Here is a 17412-nt window from a genome sequence, read left to right on the forward strand (position 1 = left end):
ACTAAAAGCCTTGATATTTGGGATAATTGATTACCTCTGTATAATGTTAATCCAAAAGAAGTTGATATTGTTTGCAATTTGAATGTCGATAATTGTCTTTCTGTAGATGCTAATGTAGTAGGAGGCTGTGATGGGACCATGACACCTGCATAAATCAACACGTGGTAATGATGTAGTTGATTTATGGAACTGATGGGAACGTATTGCAGCGCTTCTTCTCTTATTCGAACTAACAGCAGGGAAAGCATTACAAAGTCAAATCACCTTGTTTGGGAGGCAGTTAAGAACGTGAGTCAAATTTGCCACCATTACGTACAAAACAGAGCAACTATTGGCTTTTTGTTGTTGGCTCAAGGACATGGCTGTGAGGATTTTGATGGTATGTGCTGAATGGATTTTGGGCGCCCCATTGCAGCAACATGTTATCAAAATCTGAGAAGATGTCAGCCTTTTTGGCACCCACTCACTCAATTGGCAGGATTGTTTGTTTGCTATTGCCTTGGTTGCCGTCATGTTTGCAAGGGCCCTGCAGAACACGGCAAACCTGGTACTAGCTGTTCAAAAACAAAAAGGGGGAATTGTTAGGGTCTGCAGACAAGTTAGTTGACTTCAAAGACTTAGCCGTGCACCTTTAAGACAGCCACAAATTGTCAGGTGTGTAAACAGGGTGTGAAGAATCGGAACTTAGAACCGAACCGCAGCATACGGGCACCTACAGCAACAGCGAATAGCAAGCAAGAAGGACACCTCTCAGGGTCTGACACCTGCACTAAGATATATAAATAGTTTGTATAAACAATAAAGGCCATTTTGTCCGAACCCAGCCACGCAGACACAGTGTTTCTTTTCAGTCCGCCTCGACTTGCGTCACCACAGCAGAGTTCTTGAACTCTACACCTAACTTGGAGAACTCCAGAAAGACACAATGCCTTGATCTGTTTTAGTGATTGTGGTGGTAGCCTAAGTGGCAATAGGCAGGATCTGATGCATTTTGCAAAGTTTCAGAATTGCAGCCTGTAAAAGGCAGATGCCACCAGAAGAGAATGTTAGTTGGAAAATGTTCTGTGGGAGGAATCTGGAGAGTACTGCTGGCATGTACCAGTTTCCCCCATCAGGCTCTCCCACAGAGCTAGTTAGGTCCTATATTTGAAAGGTCAACTTGTCAATGGGCTAAGCAGATACCCTGTCTTTTCAAAACAAACAAAGGTCAGGCTGTAGACCTCTGTCTGTTGCTTCTGTCAGCGAGTGAGACCAGGTAACTACTATTCCATGTGATGTTTTGTTTCTCTTCAAAAGCTATATACTGGTATTAAAATGCAGGCAAACTATTTTTAATTTTTATACCTTATAAGGAACAATATAAAATACTTTTCAAACTAATCAGTTACTTTATTAACCTGTTAGTAAAATCTTCTGCAAACCACATGAGGATCTGTACAGGTATTTGACATAGTAATGAAAGTGCCACAAGGATCTCTTATCTTCCTATAGCATAAAAAGATTGTGGAAGACCAGACAAGCTAATGAAAATTAATAAAGTACTTTATTTATTATTGATTTGAACTATTACAACATTGAGCTGTAACACAGCTACCGAACATTAGACACAGAGTCCCTGAAGTCTGGCTGGCAGACTACGGTTGACGGAACTACAGGCCTTACCCCCACATACCTGAGAAAAAAAGTGAAGAAAAGCTGTCACACTTCAGCAGCCTCCCAGCCTCTAAGGGCTTAAAAAAAGGAAGAGCTTATTAAGTGGCATTTAAGGCCTCCTCCAGGATCAGTGGACACTCCTGATGTAAAAAATACATATATACACTCAAGCTTTTAAAAAAATAAACCAAAAAAACTCACAGCCTCTTCACAGTCCTGGATGGCAGCTTGGAAAATAGATAAAAGAAGCCCTCACCAACAGGTAATGACTTGAGTCTACCACAGTTTTGAGTATCTGGATCTTGTTATAAAAGGATCTGGGTTTGGGGCAAGTCCTTCCGTTCTACTGAGAGTTTATTTAGTAAGTTACCCGCAGCATCCCAAACCCACTAGTATTCTTCTCTCGTGCAGTCAAGGCAGGTCTCTTAGCATTATAAATCTTGGCTTCTTCATACACTGGAAGCTAGCCTTGTCTAACTGGCAGAGGAGTACTGGAAAGCACTCAGCTGAGAAAAGCTGCACCACAAGTACAAACTAAAGCTCTGACCATCTAGTGATTTGCACTTCCCAAGTAAACTGCTCCAATCAAACTGTCATGTCTGGTGGGGCAGAGAGCAGAAGGCACGATCTTACCAAGTTTGGTTTTCTGGCTTTTAAGGTTGGCTGCATAGATTATGAAGAAGGCAGCACCTGAGCTAAGAAACAAAGCAGACAAACCTGACTACAGAGCAACAGATGCCTCGCTTACAGAAGTCATCATTCCAAACTACCTGAAGCAGCTGAACAATGAGCATCATTCATTACCATTGTTACATTTCAGTAAGAAGTCCAGCAGCCTTGGGGCTGGAGGGAAAGAGGTCTGAGTATAGGCCCCTCTCCAGCAGCCCCTGAGAGCAGTTGCTGTAGACGCTTTGAGAACAGAGACACGTTATACATCTTCATCCTCTTTCTCCAAGAAGTCGGTCAAGGTACTGTCATCTACAGGAATGAATAAGTATTCCACCCCATCAGCTCCCTGAGGACAGACACGCATACACATTCTGTTAACACCAGAGCACAGTGCAACGCAAGCCACTAGACAGCACTGCAATGCTAACATTGGCGGTCTGGGTGAGAGCTGGCTGGCATTCAGGAGGACTACACTGCCAAAACCCAGGAATATTTCACTAGAGCAACACGAAACGCACAAATACCAAGAAGAGTCAGTGTATGTGAAGTCTTCTGGTGGGCTATGCTAGTCTGACACCACACAGCTCCTCAGCACAGTGCTCCCCTATCTGCTACCATACTGCATTACTAGGGCTTGGCCTGCATTCTGCTCTTGTGCAAACACAGGTGACTACTGGAAGCAGACTGGCAGGCTCCAGAGTCTGTTACTTCTCAAGGTCTTCAGGAAGAAGAGACCTGCAGGTTGCAGAGTGACCAAAGCACACTGCGTTTTTACAGCCCCCTATGCACGTAAAGGGTGTTGAGAAATCAGAGGCATGGAAAGACCTGCAATTAACAGAATTTCAGCCTCTTGCTAGTTTCTAGGTGCTTCAACCAACATAGCCTTCCTGTGAGCTGTGAGTCTTGGGGATACTTAGCAGCAAGTAAGCATCTTTTTTGTTTAAGGTGGCTAATACCCAGAATTACCTTCTTCCCCCAACTCACCCGCTTGGTCCGGATGAGCTTGTGGTCCCTGAATTCTGTCAGCTGTGCCCTGAGTGTCAGGTCACTGTTCACAAGGAAAGCCTCTCGACACTGCTGGTAGAAGTCTTGGAAAGACAGCCCTGGGCATAGGAAAAGGCGAGAGCAAGAAAGAGAAGTGGTAAGATTGTCAGATTTTTCCAGGTCTAACAACATGTATCATCTCCACCTACAAACCTTGCTTTGGCTTAGACCACAGTGGCTACAGTAACATCACTTCTTTCAAGTACACAGCCAAGCTAATATTTCAGTAATTAATGCCAAACAGCTGAATTAACATTCCACTCACCCTGTTTGCCTAACGGAATTTCAATAGCACTTTAAATGCACTTCCCAGCATGGTTCCTCTCAATTTCTAACTCCTCTATCTTACTTCCAACTTTCTTTACCATTAACGTGTTATTCATACCCCCTGCAACACCTGTTTAGAGACAGTGACAGGATATTCCACACATATCCTAGACAGCAGGGACACATCAGAAGTCACTTGGGAGCAGCATGGGAACAGAATCTCCTGTCTTTCCCTGGTCCTTTAAGTGCTAGTCATGAAAATTCATATTCTTCCTTATTTTAATTTTTTAACTCCGCAGCCCCCCATGAATGGTGTCAGTCACGTCTAAACATCAAAGGAGACAACAGGAAGGCGAGGTCCTTCAGAACCAGCCTGCCTATTGACTTCCTGTCTGTCAGACAGTACCTCTAGAAAGACAGTCCATGCTACTGAAGCCAGCGCTGCTGTGACCAAGCTGGCAATGGCAAACACCCCACACAGATGAGAAAAAGTAGGTACATACCTGGATAAGATGTGTTGTCCTTGTTCTCCAGCTGGTACCGAGCAAGCAGTCTGAATATCCCCCTAAGCGAGAGGAGGAAGACAGGGGAAAATGAACAGGAAAAAAAGAAACAGAAAACAAACCAAACCCAAAACTGAAAAAAACCCCACCATTAGGAAGTATTGATTTTTCCCTCAAGCACAAAGTTCCGGTCGTGAATCTCATCACTGGACAAGGCTTGCTATCCAAACACTGTTAATTTCAAGTAACCAATCAATTGGAATCCAGGTCCTACCATCTCCATCTTGAACACTGTTGTCAGAAAACAGGAATTGCTTCCTGCTAGGTGTAGGCCAGAGTAACCCATTAAGAACTGGATCCTCAGCAAGTGCTGCTATGAAGTTTTAACAGTCTTACCTAGCATTGAGAGTGAGACTGCGCAGGACATGCGTTAGGGAGCTCAAAGCCAAAGATCCAGACTGTTGTCCTAAAAGTGAGTTCTCATAAGATGTTTCTTCCACGTAAGGATTAAATGTGGTTGTTTCATACCAAAGCCAGTTGTAGAGCCTTAGCTTTGCCTGATCCCACACTAGACAGAGGGAAAAGAAGAGCAGACAGAATTGGGAGATTCAGCTCTTCTAAGGTGTTAAATAACCAACATTAAAATGTGCTTAGTTCTACTGTAGGATCGGGGAAACAAGATACGCTTGTGAAATTCACAGTACATACAGCCACATACTTGCAGTTCAAGGAAGACAAATTCTGTGCAACAAAACATTTACATGCATCCCTTTTTCATACCAGCTTCATGGATATACTCTAAATCCTTCCAGAGTCAGTTGTGTGCAAAGCATTTCTGGCTAATAAACAGAACTGTTTAGATGCAATGACAGACACAACAGTCAACCTCCATTTCAGTAAGCCCCTAAATCGAAGGGTGCCAGAAGCTTGGAGTCTATTTGTATATTATGATCAGTGACTGGTAGTTCTCAGTTTTGGTTCAACACAGCCAGAGCCCCAGCTGGGCCTTCTAGGGGCTACCACCACACACACATTACCAGATCCGCTTTGCACAGTAACGGTACTAATACATGAGCTTATGAAACATGCTCAGCAGCCCAAAGTAAAACACAGATTCTTCTCTCTTTGCTACATCAGGCCCAAGGGGACTCACTGAGAGGAGCATTGATGTGATCGATAGAAGCAATGAGGTAAACACCAGGCAGAGAGGATAACTGTGCAAGGATCTGCTGACTTCTTTCTCCTCTCAACATCTGGCTGTCCAGGTTATGAATGAGCACATAGAGCTCTAAAGATGCATCTGCAAGATCAGAAAAAAAACAGCAGAGAACCAATCAAAGAAACTGCACACAAAGTGGTTTTCCATTCCCAGTGCAGCCTAGAACAAGTCTATTCCATCAAGCCCCATATTAATCACTCCAGTATCAAATCACTTTCCCTGTACAGCTTACTTTGATGTCTATCCCACACTTAAGTGTTTCTGAGCACCTGAAAGGCTTTTTCTCAATTCACTATATTGCATTTCTCATCACAGTTACAGTTCTTTTTGCAGTTTAAGCTTTTCTCTTGTAATCTACTGTCCACTTGCTCATAGCTTTACCAGGAATTGCCATTTTAGCTATGACTTTTAGTGCTGCAATTCAAGGTCACTGAAATGTATTTTAGGATGAAAATCTAAACAGTTTGTTCAGCTTCTTTTCAGTTACATGACTAAGATCCTTAAGTTCCTCCTCACACAATGAAAATGCATTTTCTATTCAGGGTTGGATCCAAAGCATACTAACTTCATTGGAAATCTTTCCCACTCATTCCTCAAAGGAAGTTACGAAGACTTAGCTTGGATAATGCAAACGGTAGATGTTAAAATTTCCAGCTAACTCGTTGCTGCTCTACTTATCCCTTGGAACAGCTATTTCCTGAATCCAAAACCAAATCTGGAATGGTAGCCAGTTTTTGTGCGAATGAATACATACTTGGCTGCCAATGGAAACCAGAGGTTCTTCAGACTCCCAGTCAGATCAGCTGTACTACGCAAGACTGATTTGTGTAGATTCAGGTGGGTACAGCCATTAATCCGTCTTTTTGATTTATTCACACCAGAAACACTCATAAGGTAACGATGGAAAACAGAACATAAACACCAATGCCATGCACAATTAAGATTCTGTGGCAATTTGTGTACAGTTACACAAGTGGTAAAGGGATATTCAAAAAGAATCCAGCAAGCATTCCATGTGCCACACACACCTGCTTAATTTTGCTTTTGAACCCAGTTCTAACCTGCTTGTTTGACACTGCTGTCCTTTATTTCGTCCTAACGTATGTGCATATATCAAGACGCTCAATATGAGTTATGCATCTTGCTCAACTTTATTAGTTTCTAACACTACTTATATAGAACCGATACACATGCATCTTCATAAAGCAGAAATATAATTGGTTATTAGTCTCTAAACACACGCGGTTCTCACACCCCTAATTATCATGACTAAAATAAGCATTTATCCATGTAGCTAATTGTGTTGCTGTGCTTCAGCCTTGTAGTTTGTTACTCCCTATTTTCCCATACCACTCCCTATCTTTCTTGGCCCTGCACCTGCTTTCCCAGCAGCTGTAGCTTGTTACAGCCACAGCCTGTTGGCACAACATAATTACTTGGTCTCAGGATTCAAGAATAGCTCAAGGCTACCTTTCCTGTTAACTTCAGCACAGCAACTTCAGTACAATTCTGATTACAGGACAATTCTAATACCAGGCCTGCATTGTGCAGATCTTCAGAGATTCTAAGGCCACGCTTCTGCAGCCATTCTTCTACACATACATTAAGTTTAAATGGCCATTTCACTGAACCATGTACATTTAAGCCTTAATCCAGCCTATACTGAAATTTATGGAAACATCCTCAGGCCATGATCTTCCAGGAGGAGCTTAAAGGACTTGGAATCTGTCAGCAACTGTCATGCCAAATCGTTCGAGAGTTCTTTGTTCTGTTGATTTCAGTGAGGTTTGTATCAGGTCCTCAAGGAGCCACTAAGAACCATCCCGCATACAGCTGGAGTTTACCTATGCTGTCTTCCAGGGAATGAATGCATGGCTACAGAAACACCATGTGAAAAAAGTCCAAAAGCACTACGCTAAGTGCAAGAGAGATGAGCATTTCAGTTTGCCAAAAGGTTCAGGAACCTCTGTCTTGTTAGAACACTCATGTCTTCCTCCGTCTCCTTCTAGTGTGTGAAATAGTGACTGAGGTTAACAGCTTGGGATCACGTACACATATATTCCTAGTGCATATATATATTTTCATATGTGGTATAAATTACAAGCAAGAAAGTACACTAGTATAATAAACTATGAAACTAACTGCACACATGAAAGCTATGAGGAAAGATTATGTCCAGGCTCTCCTAACAGTAAGTGGACTCTAATGTTTTTATGTGTAAAGTTAGTCGTTTTACCTTCTTTAAACCTTTTATGGATGAATTCAAGTTGGCCAAGGGGGCTGCGGAAGCTCCCTATATGGTCCAGTACCTCCTCTGTGATGGAGTTGAGAATCTGAAAAAGAAGACAGCAGACCCTTCTGAGGGGCTCTGGCACTGAAGGACCTAGTGCAGAAAATCTGAAACTGAACCCTTGGCTGTCATGAGGGAGTTAACTGATTTTTACCATCAAATCCCCAAAACAGTCAACACAAACCAAAAATTTCTACCCTTTTTCAAAACAGTGACATAAAATAACAAATAAGGCTTTAGACTGTATCTATTAGCAATGGGAATTACTGCAATTCCTTTGAAAATACACGGGCTAATTTATTTAAACTTTTAAAGGAGAGATAGGAACTGCTCTTCATTCAAGAATCTGCTGCTATAGGATGCGGCAGGTTTCCTTAACATTTTGCACTGAAAGAATTCAGAGGTATCTGTAGTGCAGAATGATTAGATAAACCCATAAGCTTTTTTCCCCACACTTACAGATCTCACAGTGATGCTGGGGAAGTATCCATTAACCACAAGGTGAGCAGAATCCTGGAGCACAGAGGTACGAAACTTCTCTAACAAATCACGCTTTGAACCCAGTCCATAAAGAATGATATTGAAACCCAAGCTGCAGAAAAGTGAGCAAATGTACTTTTATGATTCAGTGTAACTCCCTTTTTGAGTTCATACATTCATTAAGCAAAACTATCCACTGCAATCTTGCCTGTAAAAATTTCATGTTTCATCAATACCAGGCTTACTTTCAGCTCACAGCTGACAAATAAGGTTAGCCGCAAGGAATCTGAAATATGGATGTGGCACATGCATCCTAGTAAAAGCGTTTTAGCAGCCTGGAGGCCCATGAATTTAGCAAAACATCTAGGGACAAAAACGGTGTAGTCCAAGAATACGAGACTAGATCTGCAACTTCAGATAATGAAGAGTAGCCAGCGTTCATGTTCACCCCCTCACCAGTGACTAGATTAAATGTTTACCATGGGTCAAAGCAGTTAAAAGGAAAAAAAAAAAAAGTAAGCCTTCACAGTGGTTTTGTACTCTGATCCACAGGCACAATTTCAAAACAGAATTATTCTCATGTCTCTTTCTTATCCTAATTGTTGCACAGAGAAAGAGGCAGGAAAGCATAAAGAGAACATGGTAGGGAATCACAAAGCTTTATTTTTGAGAAGCAAGAAAAGCATCATCTTGACCAGAAAGAAGAATGTCAGGTCACCCAAATAGCACTGGGCAAGGGTAAGGTGTTCAAGAACTGTCACTGACTTCAGTCGCCTACAGATTTGTTCCTTCTGCCCTGCCACATACATCTCTAACCACTTGCCCGCATCACTGGGTCACAGATAACTCCTCTTGCAGCTCTTCAACTTGCAAAGCTGATATCTTTTTCATATACTCTGTCACGCTCCATGGACCAGAAATTTCTTTATATTCCACTCCCTCGCAAAGCCTCGGAGGGCCTTTCTCATCATCAACATCTACACTTAACTTCAGAGTTGGTGGCCTGCCTTCGCTAAGGCACTTCAGAATCTTGCAGCTCTCTACAGTTCCCCATTTGCTCTCCTGGATGCTTACTCTTTTCTCCTTTCTACGAAGATACACACAAACCCCAATAAAAGTTATACTGCTAACGTTTCCAACAGCAGTAAGGTTTCTTCCTGCCTAGGTCATTAGGTGCTGTAGGCATCCAAAGGTAACAGCTACGACACTGGGGATAGCCACATACTGAAGAAATTGGCGGTGGGCTACTCACTGCCAACTACGCTGCTGTAAGCAAAACAGATTGTTCACAAAAGACAAAGGACATTCTCATCGTTCACATTCCCCGTTTTCTTGTTATTCATGTTCCCTGTTTGCGACTGCCCTTCTAGCTTGGTTTGCATAGGCACAGAAAAACTAGCCAGGCAGAATGCAACTTCATCTCACTGCGGGCATTCAGTTCACAGTCAGCCAGGTATGATTTGATGCACAGGAAACATTGCGCTAAATTAATGCCACCTAATTTTAAACTTAAGTGATTGACCAAAGGAAAAAAACAAAGTCGCTCCTTAACATGATGTTGTGGACATGAGGGTAGTGTCTGTTTACTAGGCTTCTTCAACGATTCTCATTGGATACTTACTGTAATTGCAGCATCCACTTGGAAAACAGGGATTCATGTTGCTGGCTTAGCTTTTTCATTTCAGCAGCATAGGCAAGGGGAGCTTCTTTCAAAAGGTCATGCAGTGTTTTCTGTGTTGAGAAAGAGATAAGAGAACAGCTGAGAAAAAGCAAGACGTTCACCTGGAGTCCTTACAAATATCCCTCTAGTATGCTCTCCAGCTAGGAAGCAGAATAGATTTCACTGCTGGTGCACTCAATTTGTGTTTTTTTTCCCATGAAGACCCCTCTAAGCACAGTTTTGCTACTGGAGAAAAAAGCAGAGATTAAGTAACCTTGTTATGGGCAACTGCAGCCAGACTAGGGCTAGAAATGGCATCACACTGTGTTTTATCTCTTCCTGCCGAGTATGGGAAAACCACTACTGAAAAAACAAACACACTAAGAGCTTACACAGCACCAAGCACTGTACCAGGAAGAGACCAACATCACAGCCCGGCTCACAGGAGCAAGTGCTGCAATCACCGTGCTTAGCAATGGCTCAGGTGTTTGTCACTGCAAAAGAATGCTCACAAGCATCATCTTAAAAAAGAAATACAGCAGAAAAGAAATAATTTGCAGCTGACACCTAAATGTAGCAGTATTTCAAAAGCATCAAGAATCAGAAGATTAATTCAGCTTTAAAGATATGCTGGGATGTCGATGTTTAAACTGCACAGTAATGCATGACAAATGGCATCACGTCTACACTGGCCTCCCTTGCTCTTCAATTTTAACAGCTTTGCTTTCCACTCCCTTGCAGAAGATGACAGTTTACTCTGGAAAGAACACAGGCAACTGCAATGTATCAGACAAACATAAAGCACCAAGAGACAACATTTCTTTGGAGCCAGCAGTAGATTTAATACTGAAAGCCTTGATTTCCTTCCAGAGCTGTTATGAAAGAACTTGTTAAGAATCCAGATGTTTCTCTGGGTAGCAATTCCAGACAACAGCAGGCATCGGGCAATCTGCATATACGCCACCTTTCAAAACACAGATGGGTGCAAAAAGCAGTGATAGACACGAGAGCTCCAAGTATTTTACATGCTTCCCCAGCACCTGTCCTTGTGTACATGTCTCTGGAGGGTGCAACTGCTCACTTTGAACTGTCTTCTAGACAAGGTATACAGGAAAAAACCCAAATATGATCACCACAATTAGACCACTCCTGTCTCCTAGGAACTGGAAGAGGACAAAGTGCATTTCACAAACTAGGTGACAACATTTAGAGCTGTCCTCGTCCTGCACGTGGCTTGACCCAGTAACGCTCAGATGAAAAGGGCTCTCTCTATTTCCTGTACACATAAATAGCCAAGACAGCTTGTAATTCCCCTAAGCCTTTCTTTGACAAAAATGCTGGTTTGGTGGTAATTTTTTAAGGCAGGTCTCTACAACTCGACTTCTCCCTCTTTTCCTCCCCCAAAAGCAAACTTCAATCTGTTCTGGTAACTGCAGCTTTCAACGATCTGCTTACCTGATGGTACCTTCTCCCTGCATTTTCCCTACTGTTGGAGGTTCAAACAACTGGGCACTGTCCCTGCTCAGAGCAGCAGAAAACGTAATGCTCAAAATGCTACCTAAATCAGCATCGCCACCAAGTATGTAATCAACAGAAAGAAAGTGAAAATAACAACATCAGGAAATTTTGAAGAAAATTTCTTCATCAAAGAATCAAAAACTCCAAGAGTTGTGTACTTCACTGTGAGGCGTACCTGATTCAGTCTTCTTGTCTGCAACTTCTGCAGTGTTCGGTTCGAAGTGAGCACCTTGGAACTACTGTGAGCTTCAAAGTATTCCTCCACCAGACTGCTCTAAAAAGGGACAGCAAGATCAGCCACACTCCTCCTGCTGTCCAGTTACCCCTCTCCCTTTGCACCCACAAACACATCTGAAGATGGCTGATACGAGACATAGAGCAAGGCTCAACAAAAGTCAGAAGATATTTGCAAAAATGGCTTCTACAGAAGCATTCTGCCAAAATTAACCTAGTCAAATGGTTCTTTCCTTAAGACAGGAGACAGAAAAGAGATTCTGAGAGAGCAAAACATAGCAATAATTCTAAGGGGGTGCAGGGATCCCTGGTGCTGGAAGGAAACCAGACAATGCAGCTGAACACCAAGACGGAGAGTGCATGCCTCTTTTGGTGCTACAGGAGACAATTTCTTCATCCTTTCTCAGTACCAGGTCTCCTGCTTCATGGACATCTTAGAATTTCTGGAGCTGCTGAGGACACAGACTGGATTAGCCCACATGATGCCTGTCCAACAGGAATTGCCCCGAGGTACAGCAAAAGCCAAGCCAGCTGGTTTGATTTGAAATGAGTCTAGCAGATTTTCCCCATAGTTAGGTGTGGTCAGTGACAACCTACTGTCATGATGTATCCCATCATTCTTGCTAGCTCAGGGGTGTATTTTCTGCACACTCACCATCTTTTCCTCCTTAATTTTTTTGGCTAGGGCGTTTCTGGGAGGAGATGTAGCTGCAGCTGTAGCTTTGGCTGGGGTCTTTTGACCTGATAAAACAGTGCTGACTTCTTTCTGGTCTTCCTCATCATCCTCCTCTGAGCAGGAAGCAGAATATTCACTCTCACTTTCTAAACAGGAATCTGGAGCTAGAGCGTAAATTTAAGGTTAAGCTAGTAACCACACCTTCTACAGAACACATTTTGCACCATCTTGCTCTCTCACATACATTCTCTAGATGTTTTTCAAGCATATGATTCCTAAATGTATCTCACAGAAAAGTAAAATCAATGCTTAAGAGGACCACAGACACACATAGCTATTCCTTTCCCAGTTCTAGGCTCAGGAATTACAGTTTAATAAAGCTTGCTCCTTGATACCAACTAAGAAACATATCCTACCATAAAAAGTGACTAAAAATGGACAGTGGAATTCCCTATTTCTCTTAGCATCTCTATGTCAGTTTTCCCAAACACCAATTGTGCAAGCCAAGTATCTTTTGGGTCATACTGCAAAAAAAGGTTTTGTAAGACTTCTGTTAGCAATGTTGATTGAAAAGCACGGACAGAATCTGGCTCAGTCTCAGTGTCTCAACACAAAAGAAGAAACAGAACACAAAATGCCATACACTGATCTGCATTCGACGTGAGCCAACCAGTTATTGGAAATACTTTACCATGAATGTCCCAGCCATCATCAAAAAGTTTTGTGCCTTGGTTCAAGCAATTGGGCCAGACTTAAGTGTCAGTATAGGTTAAGATTACTGAAAGTATTGTCTCTTTTGATCACGTTACTGAAGTTTAACAACTTGGTGCTTCTAACCCTCCCACTCCTTACATAAGCAGCAATCTGTTGTAGGGAAAGGGACTACACAGACCTAAGGACATTTCTGCACTCTGCAGGATGAATCAGATTACTTCAGCCAGATTGCCTACTACAGGCAGAAGCCCACCAGCAGAAACACTCTCCTCTGAACACAGTGTCTCACTGACTGTGGAAGCTGACTGCAAAGGCTGACCTTTACCTGCTAGCCTCTTTCTGAGTCTGTAGGGTGTGGTAGACAGAAATTCTTTCTTTTTACTCTGTAACAGCAAAGAAAAAACATACATTAGAAGAAGAAACACATATATCCTCAAAACAGCCTTCTGCCAAGCAAAAAGTAGAATCAGGTTACATTTCCGAGCTCTTTCAGCCATAAGAAACTGGGAAAGCAGAGGCAGTAAGCATGGAGACCTCTTGTTTTGCCTTTTAGAGGTAGAGGGGGGGCAGGATCAAGTTCCAAAAGGGGCTTAATTCTTTCAACTAATGTCCTGAGAGGGAGGGTAGAAAATCATGAAATCTCCAAACAAGATGCCAATCTTGGCCACTCAGGAAGAGTCAAACTGAAGCAATGACAAACTGAAAATGCTTTGGCTCCCCAGAGCAGTCATCTTCCACATCACACTGTCTACTCAAAGCAATTTGGAAGTTTGCTATGAGAACAACTACTGGAATGACAGAAGACCACTCAGAATAAGTACAGCAAAGGGAACCCAAGCTGCCTGGGCTCATCAAGCTGTACTGGCATATCTTCCTTACATATGTGTAAGGCACACACCTGACTTGGACACCAGATCAAGTCTGCAATACTTGGGAAACACTTTTGTTAATCCTGCCAAAAGAGATGTGAAATCATCAAGGAGTGAACACAGCATCCCCAAACAGCATCTCTTACAGGCATACCTCATCCTGGAAAAGCTGTGCACACATTTCTAGTATGAAATGGCTTTTCATGGGTTTTAGAAAGCCAACTGTTTCACAGCACCCCCTTTATAACCACCACAACTGGCAATTCTGGACTGTATCTCTCTGTAGCATCACAAGAGTCAACATCAAGTTACAACCCCCCATTATCACAGATTATTTTTTACAAGCCAATGTTAAAGTAAAAAACCAACCAGCACCACAGTTCTTGAATTCCTGTTCTAACAGCACTCCTTATGATTAAGGCTGTTTCCTCCTTCGATGAGACACAGAAAGCTATGAGTTTAACTGATTTGTGTGATGCATGGAATTAGTCTCCACCTGTGCTAATTAAGCTGTCAAACCCACTATTTGCCCACTGACTCTAAATCCCACAGGCTTGATTAATGGTTGCTCTGGTTCTCACTTGATTTACTCCTGCCTGGTCAGATTAGGAGAGACATATGTATTGCAAATGAGGCTTTTCAAGGTCCTTCCTTTCCAGAACTGTAGTTAATGGCTAGTTCCAAGTTTTAAAAGTGGGGGGTGGGTGCGTGTGGATGTGTCAAAAAACTCCCAAGCAAAGCAGAGACATTACTTACCCTCTGCTGCACTTTGTTTGAACCTGAGCGTTCTGCAAAGCAAGAAAAAGCATCGTTCAAATTACTGCACATTTTCAACAGTGGCACAAGATGTTCCACTAGAAAAACAGGCATTCACTATTCAAAGGTACACTGCACTAGAATAACAACTCCCTGGATGTTAATCCTATGAGGGAAGCCTCTAGTTTTGCACAGGTAGGCAAGGAGAGCACAATGACAGTCGATGTCATTGCCACAAAAGGCAGCTTTTAATTCTGGTCACAGCTTTGGGAGGCCATCAGCAGGAGGGAAAAGGCTGAAAAAATGAGCTAACACCCTCTCCCTGAGCACATCTGACCATTGCTGAAGTGCAGAGTAGCATGCTCTTGCCAATGTTGACCTGCATTGACTCCTCCCACCTGTATTTCTCCCTACAGCACTGGGTGCTTGAATATTATTATATAAATAGCCTGAATTTACACACGAACATCCACACAATCCTATCCATTTGGTGCTGCTCAGCACATCATCCCAGCTCATAACTCTCTCAAGTGCAAGCACTTCCATTGAGCGCGGAGGAAATCACGGAGGAAAACAGGAAAGTTCCTGTTTTCTCATCTGTTGCTGGGCAGAATAAAAGATCTCATGCCAGGCAAACCAGAGGCCACGCACACAAAGCAGTTGAGTCTACAAGGTTAAGCTGACTAGAATACTGAAGCATGACAGAAGCAGGCACTCAAGCATCCACTCCACCACCCAAATAGAAACATAACGCCCCGCCATTCACTCAGCTTCAGTTCCCCAAAGCATGACAGGACTTACTGCTGCTTTGAGGAGTTTTGGCTGTCTTCTCAGGGCACTTGAAGTGATCAGGTGCAACACTCTGTCCTGGTGTCTGGGCTAATTCAGAGGCTGTCGGAAATAGGGTCAAGGGAACAAGGGAAGAAGTTTCATATATCAGGTATAAAACATCCAGCTCTGGCTAGCCAGCCACGGAGCCATGCACCTGAAACACTAAGTATTAATTTCCTAGCTATTTCAGGAAGTGGACCAGACACTTCCATTTTTTTTTTTTCTAACTCTAATGGTGAATGTATTCCTCAATAAAGTTTTCAAAGCCTGAACTCCTCAGTTAATTCATTTTACAAGTATAGCTGAGGCAATGGCAGAGCACGCTTTGCTTCCTGGGAGAACACTTCTTCAAATCAGAGCAATGGTTGGTCATGCTCACTTAGTCCTTTAAAATTGCTCAAGTGGACATAGTAGAGCATCAGGTATAGCAAACACACCAGTTCCCCAGGAGGTGTGTTTTGGTATTCTATTTACCTCTTTTTACTACTTAACAGCACAAGCTGAAGTGGAATCACTGATCTGAATACGGAAGACCTCCATATCCTGCTAAAAGTCCCTCAAGAAAACCAGCCTTCCACTGTATGACTTGTCTCAGTTTTCAAACTGAATCACAGCTCTGGGACGGAGCACCAGCAAAACCCACCCTGCTGCAGAAGGAGGTATAAGAAACACGTAACTTCCCAAGACACAGAAGGCCAGAGAAGTAAAGAGGTACAGAAACCAATTTCTCTATAGCGAGCGACACAGAAGGATGACTCCTCTCCCTTGGATCACCCTTTGTAGGATATATCAGTAGCTGTGACAGCTAAACACTAACGAAGTTCAGATGATGCTGGGCACACAAAGATTCATTCGAGTGAAACAAAACATAGAGGCAGGAGGGCTCAAGAGCTCTTATTTGAACCACTACAGCTAACAGAACTCTCCAGAACTGCCCCTTTCTGCTTGCTTCTCCTAAATTCACAGTTAGCCTAGCAAGCACAGTCAGAACTTTGCGAAGGAGAAATCCCCTGACACGCAAAGGTAATACTTACCGCCTTTTTTTGACTCTTTGCTCCACAATGAGCTATTCTCACATACTTTTAAGTTACACAAATAAAACATCTGCCATCCTTTGGCACTTCCATGCAGACTTTCTCCCAGCATTAAGAAACTCTCTTCCATGTTAGTTTGTTATCCGTATTGCTCACCCCCATCGAGCCTTTGCTTTGTCCTAGCCCTGTACTTTGTTTCTGAGGAAGGCTGATTCAGAGGCAGATAAAAGCTACTGAAATACTGCAAACATATCTTTCGAATAAACAGAAGTCACAAATCACATTAATAGAGCACTCAAGAAGAGACCATAGCCACAGCAAGAATGAAAGAAAAAAGGGGAAAACATACCCAGCTCTGCCATTTTGCTGGAGCATTTCGGAGTCTGGAATGAGTAAACTTCCCCACCGCTTACACCTGAGCCGTTTCCCACCGGATCTGTGAAAAGAAGCGTTACTTGTAGCTATTTGAAAAGCACTGGTATGTTCCCAACCCAAGGAAGAGGGAACGCAACATTTCACTATTTGGCTCAAAGCACTCTTCATCTTGCAGGTGTTAGAAAATAAACATCACAATGAAACCCTAGAATCATTATTCTCTCCTCTACCTGTTACCGCAGGCACAGCCAGAGCTGGTCAGCCCTGGGATGCAATTTCATCAACACTGTACAACCTCAGCGCTGCAAGAATCTCCTGAAGTGACAGCTGTGTTAGGTTTTCCCACGCCAATACCTTGGGCACATGTTCCAAGAGCAGCAACATAGTTCTCCTCTGCCAGGATCTCCTGAGCTTCGTCATCTGAAATATTCTCAAGCTTCTTCGCAAATCTCTTCACACTGACTGCCAGTTGAGCCTTGTCCTTCCGTACTTTAATACCTGGGATGGCAATAGAAGCTTTAACCGCCCCCCATTTCGTTATTTCTATCTCAGTAGTACACAGATACCCCATCCAGCGGCCAAGTTCCATTCGTGCAAATCACTGAACAAACACGAAGGGA

General features: G+C 42.9%; 1 protein-coding gene across 7 annotated transcripts in view; it reads right to left on the reverse strand.

Annotated features, from left to right (window-relative positions):
• Positions 1-1524: 1524 nt before the first annotated feature.
• FAM126B (family with sequence similarity 126 member B) overlaps positions 1525-17412 on the reverse strand; it is a 73688-nt gene continuing 57800 nt past the window's right edge. For 6 of the 7 annotated variants that reach the window (XM_040602715.1, XM_040602716.1, XM_040602718.1 and 3 more), the window contains 14 exons: positions 16767-16853; positions 15354-15443; positions 14553-14584; positions 13253-13310; positions 12193-12377; positions 11479-11577; positions 9747-9856; positions 8105-8237; positions 7592-7688; positions 5290-5436; positions 4533-4704; positions 4137-4198; positions 3307-3425; positions 1525-2668 (listed from right to left, as the gene is read on the reverse strand). In XM_040602715.1, coding sequence (XP_040458649.1) covers positions 2582-2668; positions 3307-3425; positions 4137-4198; positions 4533-4704; positions 5290-5436; positions 7592-7688; positions 8105-8237; positions 9747-9856; positions 11479-11577; positions 12193-12377; positions 13253-13310; positions 14553-14584; positions 15354-15443; positions 16767-16853 — 1478 coding nt within the window. In that variant the 3' untranslated portion in view covers positions 1525-2581. Of the gene's footprint in view, positions 2669-3306; positions 3426-4136; positions 4199-4532; positions 4705-5289; positions 5437-7591; positions 7689-8104; positions 8238-9746; positions 9857-11478; positions 11578-12192; positions 12378-13252; positions 13311-14552; positions 14585-15353; positions 15444-16766; positions 16854-17146; positions 17291-17412 lie in introns of all 7 variants that reach the window. The other variant, XM_040602720.1, reaches the window with a different exon arrangement.

This window comes from Falco naumanni, chromosome 8 (genome assembly GCF_017639655.2).
Source record: "Falco naumanni isolate bFalNau1 chromosome 8, bFalNau1.pat, whole genome shotgun sequence".
In the NCBI taxonomy this organism is placed as follows: Eukaryota; Metazoa; Chordata; class Aves; order Falconiformes; family Falconidae; genus Falco; species Falco naumanni.